At 36.2% G+C, this 18,537-nt stretch overlaps 1 protein-coding gene across 1 annotated transcript in view; it reads right to left on the minus strand.

Moving 5' to 3' along the window:
* COL12A1 (collagen type XII alpha 1 chain) overlaps positions 1-18,537 on the minus strand; it is a 98,133-nt gene that overhangs the window by 26,054 nt on the left and 53,542 nt on the right. The window contains exons 32-50 of the mRNA XM_041477463.1: positions 18,114-18,243; positions 17,129-17,268; positions 15,922-16,051; positions 15,139-15,281; positions 14,105-14,234; positions 13,056-13,198; positions 11,547-11,676; positions 11,231-11,350; positions 10,492-10,638; positions 9,636-9,752; positions 9,071-9,217; positions 8,909-8,983; positions 8,226-8,365; positions 6,254-6,377; positions 5,915-6,058; positions 3,997-4,161; positions 2,694-2,732; positions 2,461-2,599; positions 117-259 (exon numbers count right to left, since the gene is read on the minus strand). Coding sequence (XP_041333397.1) covers positions 117-259; positions 2,461-2,599; positions 2,694-2,732; positions 3,997-4,161; positions 5,915-6,058; positions 6,254-6,377; positions 8,226-8,365; positions 8,909-8,983; positions 9,071-9,217; positions 9,636-9,752; positions 10,492-10,638; positions 11,231-11,350; positions 11,547-11,676; positions 13,056-13,198; positions 14,105-14,234; positions 15,139-15,281; positions 15,922-16,051; positions 17,129-17,268; positions 18,114-18,243 — 2,446 coding nt within the window. The remainder of the gene's footprint in view (positions 1-116; positions 260-2,460; positions 2,600-2,693; positions 2,733-3,996; positions 4,162-5,914; positions 6,059-6,253; positions 6,378-8,225; positions 8,366-8,908; positions 8,984-9,070; positions 9,218-9,635; positions 9,753-10,491; positions 10,639-11,230; positions 11,351-11,546; positions 11,677-13,055; positions 13,199-14,104; positions 14,235-15,138; positions 15,282-15,921; positions 16,052-17,128; positions 17,269-18,113; positions 18,244-18,537) is intronic.

An 18,537-nucleotide genomic window follows, 5' to 3' on the forward strand; every position in this document is an offset into this window, starting at 1 on the left:
AATATATAATCCTTTTATCGTGTAGAAATGCTTTGGTTTTGGAAATACTTGGTAAGAACACATGCAAAGTAATGTAACATGTAACTTCTCTATGCGATAAGTATAATCATCCTTACGATCAAGCACAACTCCAACTTGTGGTTTGTAATCTCTGTCTGTAATCTGCCAAATTGCAAAAGGCTCATTGGGGGATTCAGGCAGAAGACGGAACAACAGAATGATAGTGTATGCCTGTGGCAGCCCCTCCGGGTGAATCTCCCTGTTAAGACAATATAAAGACATTTTTTCACATGGAAACACATGACAAAAATAAGATTGTCATCATTTGCTCTTTTTCAAAGAAAAGACACAGCAGGGAGTTATGAAAAGACATAACAGGGAGACCACAGTGTTTAATGGAAGAGAGCATTTTAACTATTCTCTCAAATAGAAAATAACATTGTGATATAAAAACACTGTGATTTGTTAAGATGAACTCACTACTGTCTTCAGCTGGTCCCAGCACCACAATTAGAGAAGATGCCAGAATACGACCAAGAACTCTTGGGCATGTATTCTTGTGGCAAAATTCTGTATAAGCTACACATGTTTTAAATTCCTTCTTGATAAGTACAGAAAAGAAAAGACCACAGCTTTATTCATTTTTTTTTCATCTGGCCTGCTTCAGTCAGGCAACATCATTTAACTATTGCTGCCCTTCAGGCACAGCTACAGTGATGGAATATTTAATATTAGTCTTCTTTGCAATTGGTGATGCATTTGGGCTCCAGCTCATTCTTTAGTGGCTCAGGTTTAAATTTCTGATATTTGGGCTGTTACACATTAAAAAAGCAGAGAGCCAAAAGTACATAAAAACATGCATGAAACAGCCTCCAGAATTTTCTGTAGGGGAAAGGACAGAATGCAGGAAGAGAACGGCAAGAAAAGAGGTGATCACTGCTTCTCCTTAACCATTATAATGGAGTCCAGAAGTCACATGAACATAAACATAAAAACCTTAAAATGAAAAGAGGAGCTGCTTTGTATGTTGGACAAAGATTATGAACCAATACGAATAGGAACACTGCAATAAAAACCATATTGCTAAGTCAACAACATCACACAGCACAGTGAAACAATTCAAATATTAAAGTAGATATAGCAACACAATTTATAATTTAGATAACAAGTTATTTCAGATATGGAAGCAACTATGCTATTAGGATCAGTATGAGTTTATTGCTTTGCTGACTCAGTCTAGAGTATTATTTTCTGGATTCTCATGAAAAATAAGTGCCCAGAATACTCTGGCAAGTCTATTCTACCTCTTTAGCAAACATTAGACTGTGTACCACAACATTTCTAAAAAAATGAAATAAATGTGAAGCCTATCTTTTTATTGTCTTTTCATCAGCTTATCCTAAATGCAATATCTATCAATGCAAGACAGTTGCAAAACTGAGATTATCTGTATTGCTCTAGACTGCAAAAATCCATGCTGTCAGAGACCTATCATCCCTACAGGTATTAATGGCATGCCAATGAACTTAAAAATCCTCAGGTCCCCCACTTTTGAAGCTGTGATCTCAGAAGACTAGCAAAATTAAATTATTTCTTTATAAACTTCAGCTTCTGTGCTTGTGATTTTATCTTTACCCAATCTGGCAGGATTGCAGATGATTTCAAAGGCTTCCATGAAAAGGAAACTAAATTTTCCTAAATTTAATGGGAACAATGGGCTATTTTTAGGCATCTCCTCTGAACCAGAACAACCTTTTTTGAAACTTACTTAAATAGATGGGAGAGAAACTAGTCAAAAAAAAAAAAAAAAAAAAAATGGTACGGCTCCATTTCTAGTAAAACTAACCGCTAACTAAGTCCTTTTTCTCTTTGGAAAAATTGGCAATAACCATCATATTACCTATCTATAACCAAGCTCTAAGACCACAGGCCCTTGAAAACTCTGCTCCATTTGCCAAATAAGGCAAGACAAGTAGAGGAGAAACTATCCTAAGTCAATGGCATCAATGTGCTGCCTACTGCAGTAAGAACAATGCTTCTGGAAAAAATCATGCTAATCCCTCCATATTGAAACCATTTCTGTCCAGCAACGTGGAATTCATTGTACTAAGGAGGTTGTTGCTCAACTGCCTAGGTATAAACTGTGGATTATATGCAACTTGAATAGTTAAGAAGCATAATTTCAAAGAAAAATAAGCAACTAGATTAATAGTGAACTATGATCGCAGTGGAAGAAATAGATTAACATTTAATGAAAACAATGATAGATGTTCTTCAGAGTGTAAATAGATTAACATTTAATGAAAACAATGATAGATGTTATTCAGAGTGTATTTCTTGAAGCTCAGTAAAATGAACATTAAATTAATGCATCTTCCATAACACACATATGCTATCTACAAACTCTGCTAATCCTTCATCACCTGGTCACCCTAAATATAAGTCTTGAGGTTTACTTACCGTATTGGCTGGCTAACAAAGGCATTTTTGTGGAGTTTATATGCTACATAGCTTGGGAAAGAGCCTGTTTCCAGTGAAACTCCTTGTACAGAAGCAAAATGCTTCTCTGTTAGATTGTATGATTCCAGCATCTTGAAACCTTTAAGTCCAGAAAGAAAATAAAAAATAAGAAACACTGTAGAGTTATAAAAGACACAAATGATCCTATGCCAAAATATTAGACAATTACTTACCAGGTGAAGTGTATCCCTCCAAGTAAATAAGGGGACAAGCTGAAAGATATGAAAAAATATATAATTCAAAACTACTAAGCCTAACAGGACATGAACACATGTATACTTTAGAAAGTTTTATTACCAAGAAGTCTATGCTATTATTAATTCTGAGACAGACTTTGCTACATTTGTCACACTGTGTCCTGTGATAGATGTAACGTCAAAATCTCTACTCATCACTTTTAGTAGGGTATTTCTACTCTGACAAATTATATGAAATGACAAATGAACCCCAAATATTTTAAGATTATAATTCATAAGAAGAAAGGAGGACAATGACACAGTCTTTCCATTAATATTTAAGGCATGAGTCAAGCTGCATAATAGCTGTCAGATTCTCAAGAAATAACTGCAAATTTATGTGGCTCCTCAGGAGCCAGCAGATGAGGCAGTTAGAGAACATGCAGTTGCACATGACAGGCCTGAGAATTTCTGGGTTTTGCCATAGAAGGATTTCTCTTGAATAAACAACTGAGCTTTACTCAGATAATTTTAAAACAGTGTCACACAGTATAGCTATACATCTTTAGCACTTAGTCCAGGGGTAAATAAGAAACTTGTTGTGCTCTGCAGTTTACATTAGGCATCATTCTACTTCTTAACATTGTCAGTGACTGTTAATATTTTCTTCTTCTAGTAGTGCTTTTGAAATGCAAAATTAGATTACATAAAACACTATACTCACTTCAAAATTTTAAAAAGTAACTTGGTCCCTTGAACTATATCCAGTTATTCTGAAATCTAACTTTTTAATATGAACATATCTTCTGATGTACCTTAAATAAGATGGCAAATTGTGCTCAGTTTGCATGGCAAGGCTTTGCTAATGGGGGAGCTACAAGGGTGATTTTTGTGGGAAGCTGCCAGATGCTTCCCCAGTGTCCAACACAGTCAGCTCCATTTGGCTCCAAGACAGACCTGCTACTGGCCAAGGCTGAACCCACCAGCAGTGGTGGTAGTGACTGGAGGATAACACATTTAACAAGGGGCAGTGGCTGGGCTTGGGGGTTGTGTGTGTTGGAACAGCCTGCAGCTGGAGAGAGGAACTCGAAAGTGTGAGAGAAAAAACTCTGTCAGGCACCAGAGCAGAGATTCCAGTGCATTCCTGGTCTTCCCTGTGGTGAAGACTATAGTGAGGCAGGCTGTCACTCTGCAGACTGTGGAAGTCCATCCAGACAAGGTCAGCCCACCACTCACTTTTAGCAATATATAAACAAGCATATTAATTTGGGAAAAATGAAAACCAATGTCTTCTACTCACTTGAGGTAGCTGTCTCACACACAAAGGTAACAAGGTTATCTTGAATCTTCTCAAAGGCATCAAAGTCATCAACAATAAACACATGACGCTCACTGGGCTTGCTAGCAATCTTGGCCAGTTCATTGTAATCCACATCAGCCACACCAACTACAAAGACACTGAAGCCTGTAAAAATAACACTTGTTACTTGAAATGCAGCAAACATACATTAACACTTTTAATGTTAATATTGCACAAACCATTGGCTTGTGATGAGCACCCATTCCAGATCTCTTTTCACCCTGTCAAAGCTCTGAAAGAGGTTTCACATCTTTCTTTCAAAACTTTCTCCTCATTCATTGTTTTTTGGGGCATTATCCAATCTCATGCGCCCTTGGCTACATAGTTTCCTCACTCTTTACCACAATTCTCTCAACTCTACAGTATCTTAAATCTGTTCTGCAGCCAAAAACTGTACAGGCCATTAGTTACCCGGATGTCTATCTGTTTCCATCTTGTGCGTTTCATGCCTCTCGGTTTATCTTTCTTAGAGTGGCATTCACTTCACCAACTTCTACTTTCTAAGTTGTCTAATTTTTCTCTATAATCACCAGATAGACATGGCCAGATTCAGAAAGCAATTCATCTTAGCTCCCTCACATGCTGAATTCAGGATAGGAAAAGTAATTGTCTATAGATGCCTGTTTCTCTCTTCACCAGTCATAAAAGGATCCGACATGATGACCTTAGACTAGACATTTAGTTGTCAGATGTCTTAAGTTAAATGAGAAGAACCAGACCACAGAAGTCAATCATATCACCAGGTGTAAATTTCATTCAAGAGAAACTGCACAGACATTGGAAAAGCCAGTTGGAGGCTGAAACTGGGATTCACATTTATTCCAAGCAATAAAAGTATAGCCAGTTCTGGTGAAACTTTGGCTGAAATACTCTGTCCAACTTCAAGAATGCTTTGATATGTGTAGAAAACAAAGCAAGTAGAGAGGAAACTAAAAATGATAAGGGGTTTCAAAAACATGATAAACAGGACATTGAAGGAAAAATGTAGGTTCGTTTGGTCTAGAAAAGAGAAGACAGAAAGAGGAGATGACAACAGGTTTCAAATACAAAGGCCCATTACAGTGAACAGTTTCTTTCCTGGTTAACTAGGTAAATGAAGACAACAATCCCACTAGCATGGAGAAAGACTTCAGTGAAATCCAAGACAAAGGTCCTCTACCAGTAGGGTAGTTAAGCACTGAAACATACTGTCCAGGGAGACTGAGAAACCATCTAGACCAAGCTAATTCTTCCAGATTAAAGAGACAAAGATGACCATTTGTGCTTTACATGCATGTGATTCCCATAAGGATGTATGACATCTCCCTGCTCAGAGATCAGGACTAGGTGGTTCATGCACTGAAATGCAAAATGCCGAGTGCTGGGACAGGAACAGATTACTGCACTCACATAAGCCACAATCATCAAATCTGGTGAGGAAGTGCTTCTTAGCTAAAAAGGCAACAGAGGAGTCTATTCAGACCCAGCTCCTTCAAAAACAGTTACTTAAACTGGAGATCCACTGGTTTATACCAGATAAAACATAAACCTCAGCAAATCAGATTCATTAAAATATAAGCACTAGTATGGAGTACACTTCCCAATGATTTCTGGGTTCCAAACATCAAAAAGAAGAAGTAACCAAAAGCTACATCTTTGAATAGATATGCTTATGAAAACTTTGGGAAGCTGCATCTTTCCTCAGAGAGAAAGCTTAAGAAAGAAAATGTAAGACTAGAGAGCACAAATTCTTTGAATAGTTCCGATGTTTTCCCAAATACTCAGAATACATTTCTGAGTCCATAAAGGATAAGCAAAAGATTCCCAGATAATTGAAGCAATACAGAAAAGAAACAGCCAGGTCCTGTGAATTGCTTACCAGAGTGCTGTATGACTGTCGCTGCTTTCCTCACCTCATCCTGAGACCGACCATCTGTGACAACAACAAGTACCTTGGGAACACCTCGCCTCATGCCACTCTCCCAAGTCAAAACCTTTTCTTTGATAAATGTTAGGGCTTTGCCTGTGAAATATACAATAAACAAGGAATCATCCATATTATCCACAAGAGAAGAATTCTTTTACTTCTTAAGGGCAGCAGCCACAGAGCTAAAACACCACAGAAAAACCCACTTTTTCAGCCATGCAATATTAGGATAATTACATATTTTCTGAAAATATTTTATCTTAAATAAACATAATTACAGCCCAGAATTACCTGTCCTTGTGTTTCCTCCTCTGTACTGAATGTTTTGAAGAGCACCCAGGGCCTGGGCTTTGTCATCAAATGTATTCAGCTTAAATTCAGATTTTGCTTCATCACTGTACTGCACAAATGAAACCTGAAATGGAATGTAACAACAAAGTGTTCAGTCTCACACCTCCACATTCAGGCCAACTGTCTCCATTGAAATATGTAAGTCTGTATATAAATAATTATTAAATAACCAAAAATTATTTTTCAAATATGTCTGATTATGCACACACATACATATTTCTATATATAGACATCACATCAATGTGCACACAATTATCTTTTTTTTTCCTTCTTTCCTTCTTACTTTCTTTCTCTTTCTTCTGTGTATAAAATGTAATATGGCCTAAAATGCATATGATCAAATTCTTCCTGTTACTATGGTGAGATATATATGCCCATTTTCTACTTCTGAGCAGATGTACAGTATCTACTAAACTTCTTCCAGCTTTTTTTTTAGGAATAAAAAGTAATTCATCAATAGGATGTCAATAAAGTTGAATACACACATAAGTGCAAACTCGCTTGCCTCGTGCACTGAAATACAATCACTAAAAATGTATTCCTACATAATCATTTTTTTTACTTTGCTCCTTTTAATATTCTGTAAAATTGCAATATTATAGCATTCTATTTTAATGCTGAATATAAATATTTCTGTTATGCATATATTCACATTTCTTGTAGTAAATTCCCCTTTTAAAATTATTAATCTTCAATTAAAAACCTCAGATTGTTGCATCTCAAGTGGTATGTGACTTCATTGTTTTACTAAACATAAGTGTTTATATGTGTCTATCACCTTTATTGTCTTCTTTACTTCCACATATATTAGCAAGAAAAATATATGAAACAAAAAATAAATGAACACAAAAACTACCCAGTGTACATTAGAGCTAAGAATGATAAAGATTGACACACAGTGACTTGAAGGAGTCTCTTTCCTTTAAAAGTCTAGAGAGTTAAAGATAGGGAGTCAAATGACTAAAAATATGCCTAGAAGATGAAAAGCAGACCTTTAACTATGTAAATATCCTGTCATCCTTCTAACCAAAGAAAATGCATTGCACCTGCAGCTCTCTGCAACCAGAAATACCATGTAAGAAACTCCTTAGACCTCATGTCATTAATTTCATCTAGTGAAAGGGAAGTGGTTATGGGAACCTAGACATTGATTTCATCCAGCTTCCTACAAGTAGAAGAAGACTGATAATGCAGCAATACTTATGGTAAGAAGCCTGACAGGAAGTTACTTTGACAGAACTGTGAGCAGCCCAGAACTCCTGAAAGTCTATCCCTCATTAGATATTTCTGTTTACTCTCTCAAAATGCACTAATTCATTAAGAGGACCTCTTCATAATTTTACTATGCCCACTGTGGAGTAGATCCATGTTGGCACAGCATGAAAAGTCTTCTGGAAGTGCCTTTTTTAAAGGCATGCTGCTACTTAGTGCACTGGGATTCTAGGGAGCTCAGCAATGGCAAGCCAGCTGGACCCTGCAGGCACAGGACTCATCTTTTACACTGAAAATTTAAAATGTAGCCCTCAATCAAAAGTCAGAATGCCCCTAAAAAAATTTCTGATACAACAGAGACAAAACCTAGGCTATAAGAACTAAGCAGTGTGCCAGTTGTTGATGCTGTATACAAATAAACAAAAATATAAAATTGACCATAAATCGTCCCAGTTTCTCTACCTGAAGGACTCCCACAAACTGTAACTTTTGTATTTCAGAATAATAACATCTCAAAATAGACTGTATTTCCCTTGTATTTATAAAATGCCACATAAATTTAATAAATAATGGGCTTGCACACCCACATACATGTCTTTTACAGCAATCTAATACAAAAAATGACAGCATTCTGAAAGTAACAATTCAGTTAATCTTCAATTTCCCTCCAAAGTGTACCCAATGGAAGTAACAAACCTACCTGGATTCCAGCAGGATTGATTAAATCAAAGGCTCCTACTGTACTGAAAACAAATTTTACTACTTTGTTGAAATTATCATCACCAATACTCCAGGAAGCATCAGTCAAGAATACTATGTCTGCTTTGGCACCTCTGCATACTGAAAGTCCAAGAAAAGGAACCCTTAAAATACATCAACCATACCACCATGAAAAAAATATTGCTTCAAAATTTGAAAATTCAAGAATGACAAATATTCAGTAATTGTCCTACTACCACACATTCAACCTGGCACATGACTAATGCGCTACACAAAAACATTTATTAAAATATATCAAAGAAAGCTTCAAGAAATGTGAAAGAGTTCAAGACTAAAATGTAAATGTTGTAAATTACTTTTTTTCCTTGATCAGCTAACATAAAACATGAATTGTGTGCTGAGATCAGATAATCTCATAAATTTTCTGCAGAGCTATAGAATATCAATAATATTTTCCAAGGTTTGCATCTTGCTGTTGTAAACCAGGAAATGCTGTAGTAAGCTCTAGAACAAAGGGATGGCATTAAGAAAGGTCTCAATCTTCATTTTCCTAAAAGACTGTGCTAGTTTTAAATCCACTTAAAGTTATGAAAAATGCAGGTAAACTATGAAGTAGTACAGCAACTACACAAAAATATTGAATAATTCTAGAAATAAACATACCATCCCGAGCTGGAGGGATTGTGGGAGGTGGAGGAGGTGTAGGTGGTGGAGTTGGTGCCTCTGTAGGTTTGAGGACTGAAAAGAAATAATAATTTTATTCTACAGCTGAAACAAGACAAATTCTATAGCTAAAACTTAAAGTTCACCGTATCTGTTACCTACCTGTATGCTCCCTCATAGAGACTGGAGGTCCCTCAAGGTTAGGGGTCTGAACAAAGACAGTAGCATTGTATTCTGTGTCTGGTGAGAGGCCAGTAAAACAGTGGCTTGTTTCTGACCCACGAATTGTGATCTCCTGTCCTCTGGAACCTGTCAAAAAAAAACCCAACAGAAAGAAAGTTAGAACCTATTACTTCCCTTCTAATGTAAGAAGTGTAGAAATGAAGAAACTTCTTGAAAGGAGGTTGGGACAGCACTCATTCTTGTCCCATAACAACCTTTCTAGACCAAAACTTGTGATTTTGAACTCTGGAGCACACTGGAAAGTACAATTGCAGCCCACATGTGAAAACAGGCAACTGGTAGATGTAGGTCCACTTGACAATAACCAGCGCTCTCTCTTTGCAGCTTTTTCACCACTCAAGAAAAACAGGTTATATTCAGAGCTCTAAAACTCAACCAGATGTATCATTATGGTTGGTGCTTGCCACCAATCCAAATAAGTGGTGCTGTCATTGGCATTAGACAATTATGTTTCTAGAAAATGCAAAAAATAGAACACACTTACCATCAGTTGGGTTTAGCTTCAGTCTGTAGGAAGTTGCTGACCGATGAGGTGACCATCGAATACAGAGAGTATCCCAACCCACTTTGTAAGTTGTTAGGTCAGTGACATTTAAATATACTGTGAAAAGAGAGAGAAATTTTTCTCTGTAAAATAGTGTATAATAGGTAAAGCACACCAAAATGAAAATTATATTAGCAGTGCTGGTTTGGAACTTGATTTTTAAAAACACTTGCAGAAAGAAAGAGCAGTTCTAGTCAAATCTCTTTATTTTACACCCTACAGATCCCTACCTAGCTATTTGCAAAGGCCCCAGATCCCATAATGGGTAACAGCCCATTTTATGAGTTTTCACATGAAGACAATTTCTTTACAAAATAATAAATCTCCAAAAATAAAAATTTGACTCATATATACAGCAGCATGAAAATAATGTACTTGATTCATCATAATGAAGAAACTTTTAGAAGTTTCTTAGCTGAGGCCATCATCAAAATCACTGGACATTCCTATGAGGTAAAAGCCGGATATCAAAAAGCCTAGACCTGGTTAGTAACATGGTTAGATTCTGTAGTACCCTGGAGACAGGTAAAGATTGACTTCAAGTATAGCTTAACAAAATTTTAGGAAATAGACTAGAAAATTTTATATCATCATGTCATTACTTCAAAATATATTTTCATTACTCTTCCCAAGATTAGTGTTTTTAAGATCTACCTCATGGACAGATGACAAGTATTCTCTATGAGAGGATGCTCAGGCTTCCTAGCAACTAGACATCAAAATCTTCTCTTAATCAATGTTATCTCATACTAGCATATGTATCTAGCATGACTACAACAAAATTGTTCTGACTTACATGTAGTGCCTTGATCTGTCAAAGGTATGCTCATTCCAGAATCATACTGGGCATAAACATTCACATCATAAGTAGTACTGGGAGACAGATTATGCAAAATGTAGGAAGTCACTTCTCCCACAAAAAACTCCCTGGGCTCATTTGAACCTTGAATCAAGGAAGCATTAAGAACAGAAAAAGAAAGAATCATGATTACATGAGCTACAAAACTATTCCATCTCTCACACATCAGTAAATGCTAACTTCATTTTTTCCAAAACAAAGCATATTGATTTCTTAAATTTTAGCATATTACAATGTTGCAAACAGAACATACACGTAGTTTTACAAACTATTGTGCTATGTTTGTGTTCAGCTTCTAGAAATATATGTATATTGTTGGAAGGCCACATAATACAAAAGTTCTGCAGGCCATTAGTAGCCATATACCTGTCCAATATCATCTCATATATACCAGTTCATAGCCTTAGAAGGACAAGAGGCATTAAAGAGGATAGAAACATATCAGGTTTTAACTATACAATTCAATCCCTGTAACCGAACGTATGAAACTACAATTGATAGTTTGTGTTTATTATAGAATATTGATTATAAGACTAAAGTTTTCATGAAAATTGGTAAACAGAGGAAATAAATAGATCCTTTAACACAAAATGATACATATGATTTCTACTCTGGTCTGCCATTAGCTACTCACTGTTCTAAGAGTGGTATACTCAGAATGAACAAGTTTTCTTACCCACAGGCTTGTATACAATTTTATAGCCAAGAACAGGAGATGGTGAAGGATCCCAGGAAACTCTGAAGCGTGTATACCATTCATCAGTTATATACATATTTTGAGGAGGAAGCAGGCCAACTAAAAAGAAAGAAAAAAACCCATTCTAATTAGGCTAGTAATTGTTTTTCAATTTTAAGAAATGCAGATTGTTACCCTGCCGGTAACAATCACATCAAGGACATAATTAACTCAATGAAACCTTTACAATGTTGAAGTGTTCAAGGAATATGTCTTAAATTTAAAAAAGAATAATCAATATGAAAACTATAATTACCAGTTCTGCCATTTCCAGTCAGTTGTCCACCATCTCCATCTTCGTACACAGCAACAACAGTAATTTTATATGGCGTATCTGATTGTAGTGGTTGCAGTATCACATTATTCCTTATGCCAGGAACTGTTGTCTAGAACACAAAAGAAATAGAGGTAAACACATTCACAGTCTTGCAACTGATCAGTAGTGACAGTAGCTAGAAACAAAAATTTGTTCTGACATTTGGCACACTACGTTTTATGTCCATCATTGAAAAATTCATTCAGGACCTTAAGGGTTATAGCCTGCAAACAATTATCAGTATTTTTTTACAAAACACTGTGGCCATTACAAAAGTATAAATAAAATTGGTTCTTCAGTCCCACCACTCACATCAGACTGAGATGCTGCAGTTCTCCACCAAGATTTCAGTACTCTTCCCTCATAGAAATATAGAAGTCATAATGATGTGGGTTTTTTTCTTGGTAGAAACTAGTTATTCTGAGAGGGAAGCTCTAAATATATTGACATATAAAAGTGTCCCTATTTATGCATCCCTCAATCTCAACTTCCTTATGCAGCCATGCACTATTTCTCCCTTCTAATGAAAATGTAGGTATAAACCCAAAAGTGATCCTGCTCCATGAGGAAGATATAAAGCACTGAAACTAAGGAAAGTAACTTGAGGATCTCTCCCAAAAGCACATGCCTGTCAGCACTTGCTATGAATACTTGATTAAAATTTTCAGTTGCTTGAGACTTGCTGTTTTTATGGATTGTCCAATCTTTCCTGCAAAGATATGTGTGTTGACAATATGTGTGTCCTGATTAATGAGTCCAGTAGGGAACTTTCAAACAGTGAATTTTCAGCATATGCTATACAGTAATATAAAAGCAATAAAAATATCATTTTGGCTGGTGGCAGTTGGCAGGAATTCTGCCCTTGTCTTGTACAGGATCTGAGCTTAGCTTTGCTATAAATACTCTGTGAATTTTATAAGTTTCAGAATAACTTGTGCTATCATTAAGGTGCAGGAAATGAAACACACTTACAATTCATACTGAAACTTAGAACAGCAAGTTAGATGCTGAATCAAAGTTATCATTGCTGTCTTATGAGACTGTCAATTCTCTTCAATTTATGAAATGCAGACTTATATTTATTCTGTAACCTAGAGCACTGACTTTGTAATGAATACAGTGTGAAGTAATAGATGGCTATTCAATCCATTGCACTTTAACAAAATGCCAGGAAGCAGATTCAGTTCAGAATCTTCTGATTAATGCATGACTCACATATTTAACATTATTTCATACACATATTTGTTCAAGAAACCATATATTTTCTGTAGCTTCATGGAAAAAAACCCTGTTTCATACAAACCATGGCTTCCTAACATTGACAACAATGACCAGAAAACCCACAAAGCCTGCACAGTGTACTACATGTAGAACACGTCTTGTTTTTTCTGTAGCCTAAAGAATTGACTGAAAACATCTCAGTGCTTACTAAGGAACTACAGAACTTACATATTCATCAATAGGGTCTCCCACAGTGGGTGAATAAATGATTCTGTACTGCTGGACTGGCCCATCAGCATGGTCCCATTGTACAGAAAGGCTGTTTGTAGTCTCATCAAATACTCTCACATTCCTTGGGCCACTGCGAGGCACTGAAGAATGAAAATACAGAAGGTTGTACAGGGCATGCTACCTCTAGATCAGTGTCACCTTCATCAATTCAAATGTTGCCCTGAAGCCAAAGTCAAGGGCCCTTCCTGAAACCCTGAATAAATAAATATACTTGGGCAGATTAAGTCAATGATCATGCAGCAGTGCCTGAAGGTCTTAAATAGAAAGAGTGCCAAACTGGAGCAGTACAGAAGAGAGAGGACATCCAGATGTGGAAAGTGAGCATCTACACATATTCTGCTTCTCAAACTCCTGCAGACAAATATAACTATAGCCTGTCACATCTTCAGGTTTTAGCTAAATATAGGGATTTTACAGGGAAAACATAGAAGAAGCAAAATTATTGCTGTTGACAGGTTCTGTACCTGTTACTTCTAGTATGAATTTTAAAGAATCTAAGCATAACTCAACCAAGATCTTGTGAGATAAGTTGTAACAAGGAGATTTTGGTGTTTAGGTGTGTGCAGCAAAAAACAAAGAGCTGCGGAGGCCAACACATACAATTACTATATCAGACACTGAACATGAATCCCTTTTTTTTTTACTGACAACTAATTCTACCCATCTTAATAGGTTATAGTTTTTACAAAAGATAAATTGTTATTCACCTGTAATTTGATTTTGAAAAGTGCTTTTTAACTCTTACACATTCAAATTAAGCTTATTTCCCAACTGAAAATTACATTGCTAATCATTCAAGTACCACAACTGACTGACAGCATAGCAAAAGTCCCCTGCCAGAGGCCTATAATTGCTGCAGCATAATTCAGATGTATAATTCAGAGTTGCACTAAATAGCTTACATTATTTGTAATTGTAACTAATTTTATATGTCCTTCACACACCAGTTTTGATGTATATTTCACAACACAAGTAATGTCTCTTACATGTTCTTCCCTGTGCTTGGCTTGGATTTCCCTCTCCATCTGCATACAGAGCTATAACATTTATTGAGTAAGCAGTGTCAGGAGTCAAGCGCTCCAGAATTACATCACGAGTGTTGCCTGGCACCACAATCTAAAAAAGAAACAACAAGCACCTATATAAATAAAGTTTCAGCTTATACCATCTCTTTTTAGAAAACAACTTGAATGAAATACAAAAAAAATGGAAACATGACCATGTTGTGCACTGTCCAAGAAAAATAACACAAGTTTAAAATAAACATGCAATATTGATAAAAATTCAATAGCAGGTGAAAAAAAGAACAAACAGCATAAGGAGCTCTCATTCTGCAAACACAATTGTTACTTTTTACATTTTACATTAAAATAGTTCAGAAAAAATAGGAGAAACATTCATAAACAGAAGCTTAAAAAGTAATTTCTGTCACAGTTTACTATGTATAAAGGACATCAAAAGTCCTTACAATTCCTTACATAAAAACATGTACATCTACATTTACAATACGGGTGTACATTTTACGTTAGTACATTCATAGTCAAAACTTTAAAACTGTACTTATTTCTATAGAAATCCAAGAAGTATTACTCCACACCTGGAGGGTACTTTTTTACCCATATCCAGATTTCACTGGTCACCAACCCCCACAAAAGAGTAGTGATTTAGGGTAAGCAGATGGCATCTGGTTTCATAATTACACAATTCCTAATAAATATTTGTTGTCTCCGACTCTCTTGAAAAAAAAATGATTTAACTCATATTTGCCTGCAATATGATAAAGAATACTCAATCATCAATACAGTGTTTTAAATGGGAGAGTCTTATTTCTTATTTCTCTCATTTTACCAAATTAAGCCTCTATTAACAATGGACTAGGCTTCTATAAACACTGTGCTTTCCGCAGAGACTCTCCTGGGCAGACAGTTGGCCTGAGTTTACTATTATTTTTTACACTCATTGAAGGAAGCAGTATTCTCTACACACATTTGACTAATAGTATAAAAGCTAAATTACTTACAGATTCTGATGGCCTTGGGCCAGACAGTGGAGCATAATTAATTCTATATTGCTGTACTGGACCTGGAGCAGGTTCCCAACGGACATTCATGCTGTTTGGTGTGGGATTGTAAACGTGAATGTTTCTTGGTGTTCCTCTCTCCACTAGATCAAGGATAATTTAAATTAAGTTTTAGAAAGTTCCCTGTGTAAGTTCTATTTCAAAATGAATTTAAAACAGTGCTCAAAAGAAGATGAAAAGCACCTCAGCCCAAGATAAACAAATTGCTTTTGTTAGCCCAAAATTTACAAAGCTAAGAATCTCCATGTTCAGTCTTTCCAAACTTCCGTACCAGGCAGCAAAGTACATGTTTGTACTGCAAATTGAAAATATGATCATAACACTTTGTTTTCCTATTGTTGATCAGATATGTACCCCAAACCACACATTTTAGGTCAAGCTGACATTAGTAGCCCAAACTTCCTGGAAAATTTTAAGTACATGCAAGCACATTAGCATGGATTAACACCAATATTCACTCTTTGCTCACAAGTATTTCTACAAGCACTACAATTAAAATGTTACTGTTCTACATTAAGTGTGCTGCACAACTTTTGGAGCTAAGCTTGCCTGAGTTAAGTGGACTGAAAGCCTCCACACAAATAAGCAAGGGAAACAGAATAAGTTACAAAGCTGCAGAAATAACCAAACAGTTAAACTTTTAATGTAAAATCAATTTCTAATAATCTGAGGTTATTCATAAAAAATTCCTAACATTTTCTTGAAAAGGGCTATTTTGCTTACAGGTGCGTCCAGTGTCAGAGGTACGTCCACCATCCCCCTCTGGGAAAACTGGAACCACAGTTACAGTGTAAGGTGTGTTCGGTTCAAGAGTCCTCAGAATGACATAGTTTGTATTTCCTGGTACTGTGGTCTATAAATTTAAAAAGAAAGGGTCAAGAAAGTTACAAAAACATGCCAAAAAATAGTTTAAGCTTTTTTATTTATCACTTACTCCCCTACCATATCTAATTTACAGACTGGATGTGATAAAAACTTTACAAAAGGTGAAGCTTAAAATAACATGGTTTGTGGTATCTTCTAGAACGGCTTTTCAAGAACATTCTCTCGCAGACTTAACACAAAGGAGTTCCATGCATTCCTGTATAGCTCCCTTACAGCTCTCTCCACTTTTGGGTCCAGATCCTGCTGTACTAATGAAAGTAGCAGAATCTGCCATGATCTCTTTAATGACTACTATTTAGCAGTTCAGAGGCATTAAAATATCACTTTCTAAGTTTAAAAAAACCCATTACATAGCACTACAAACATGCTGATGACAAGAAGTATAACGAGCAGCTCATGTTAGGAAATAAAACTCCACAACACTTAAGAATATTTGTCATCAGTAGCACCTTAGTTCCTATTGAAACAATAACATTCATGTATGACTCATTTCATCTGCACATTGAATTGCACTGATGTAGAAAAATAAACACAAGGGGGAAACAATATTTCCCAGTCTGCAGCAAGTGTTTCCTATTTTCAGGATTCTTTTAGCTCTTTAGTAATTAAAGAATTTTGGCAGATTAGAATGTGGATTTTTCTGCTTCCACCAATACCATTGAAGCCTACAGTCACATGACTTCTTAACACTAAAGATGGGTAGAAATTAAGTCTGCCAACTTTATAAGCTTTTGTACACCCTGAAGTCAGCTTTACATTCACACACAGTGCCCTAGGGATAAAGAAACAAAAAACTGTGTGTGGTATTAAATCCCATGCTAAGAACTAATCACTGATGGTCTACTATATGAAATCAAACATCTGTAATACATGTGGGAGGAATTTTCATGGAGTTCCTGTGCATTTTCTCCAGAGGGGCTATGAACAGAAAAAAAGCCACTGCATAGGCAAACAAGACCTACTTCACCCAGCAGCATTTCTCTCACCACCACCATGAGCAGTAATTTATCTGAGATGGTTAGTGAGATCCACATGAATAATTTACCATTTCTTCTGCACCTCCAGCTGTAGGTCCATAAAACACTTTGTACTGGCGAGGACTTCCTTCTGCATGATCCCATCGAACATTCAGAGTACTGGTGGTTGGGTCATAAACTAGCAAGTTCTTCACAGTAGTGAGCGGTTCTGAAACAGATCAGTAAGATGTCAGAAATGTGGAACCCTATTCTCTCATTTTTGCTGTCAGATCACACTTCTGTAATGTATCCTTAGAAAATTTTAAAAATAGGTTTAGTAGCTCATGTTAAATCTTATTTATCTCCATTGCTCAGAACACATGAGCTCTATCCAACACCACAAACAATGCTAGTTGGAAAAATTTATTTCTGGACACTATTTTGGAATTCTGCAATGAGTTCATTAGGATTTTTTCTTCATTCCTCACCAAACCCATTGCTGTGTTGGACTTTCCATTGCAAGCTCATAATTATAGTAAATGCAACTGAATTAATAATTTTATAATTATATAATTATTTAGGTAAATACATTGAAATGGGTTTTATACCTGGAGCCTCTCTGATAGCAAATCACTCAGTGATTTCTATAGTAGGATAAAAAGAATGCATCAATATAAAATGGTGGAGTCCTAAAGCTCACACTGTGAAGGTCAGCCTTTCAATTGAAGGTGCTTAAAAGCATACAAATATGAGAGTAACATGCCCTCAGATGCTTTAAGGTGCTTACCAAATTATGGCATAAAACAATTAAACAAATTTAAATGAAGAAGAAGTTCCATAGTAAGATTTGGGTTTCTCTCAGCTTTAAAAGCTGGGCATCCAGTCAAAGTCAGTGGTCAAGGGTTTCTCTACAGCCAGTAGACTGAGAGGTGTTCTTACTTCAGAAACTTGAAAGCCAACAAAGGAAAAATGACACATACAGTTTCACCACAAGAAAGTTTTCTTAGCTCTTCTGAAAAGCAATACATGGATATTGTCTTGTACTTAATAAGAAAACCTGAAGGTGTTACTCACTGGTTCTGCCTCGTCCTGTCATTCGTCCCCCTTCACCATCTGCGTACATTGATGACACAGTAATAGCATATGGTGTGTCAGGCTGCAGCTTCTGTATCACCACACTGTTCTGTCGTCCCCCAACAGTAGTCTGCAGCAAAACAAAAGGAAAATATTAAAATCCCTTTTATACCCTCTCTTTTGTGCTTATTGCTCCAGTAAAGAATGCATACATTTGATGCAGAGTGGAAAACACTGTGTGTATCAATGCTGCGATTTTCTTGTGACTGACACTGACAGTAGACATTGAACATAGCAATATTTAGTACATATTGGTTTTAGCAAGTTAAGACTTTAGACAAAGACACTATTCTTTAAAATCTTCAAACTTCAATACAACTACAATTACATAAAAACTCCCAGTTCTGTACCAGCACAAATTACA

Source organism: Pyrgilauda ruficollis, unplaced genomic scaffold (genome assembly GCF_017590135.1).
Source record: "Pyrgilauda ruficollis isolate IOZ18807 unplaced genomic scaffold, ASM1759013v1 scaffold40, whole genome shotgun sequence".
Classification (NCBI taxonomy): domain Eukaryota; kingdom Metazoa; phylum Chordata; class Aves; order Passeriformes; family Passeridae; genus Pyrgilauda; species Pyrgilauda ruficollis.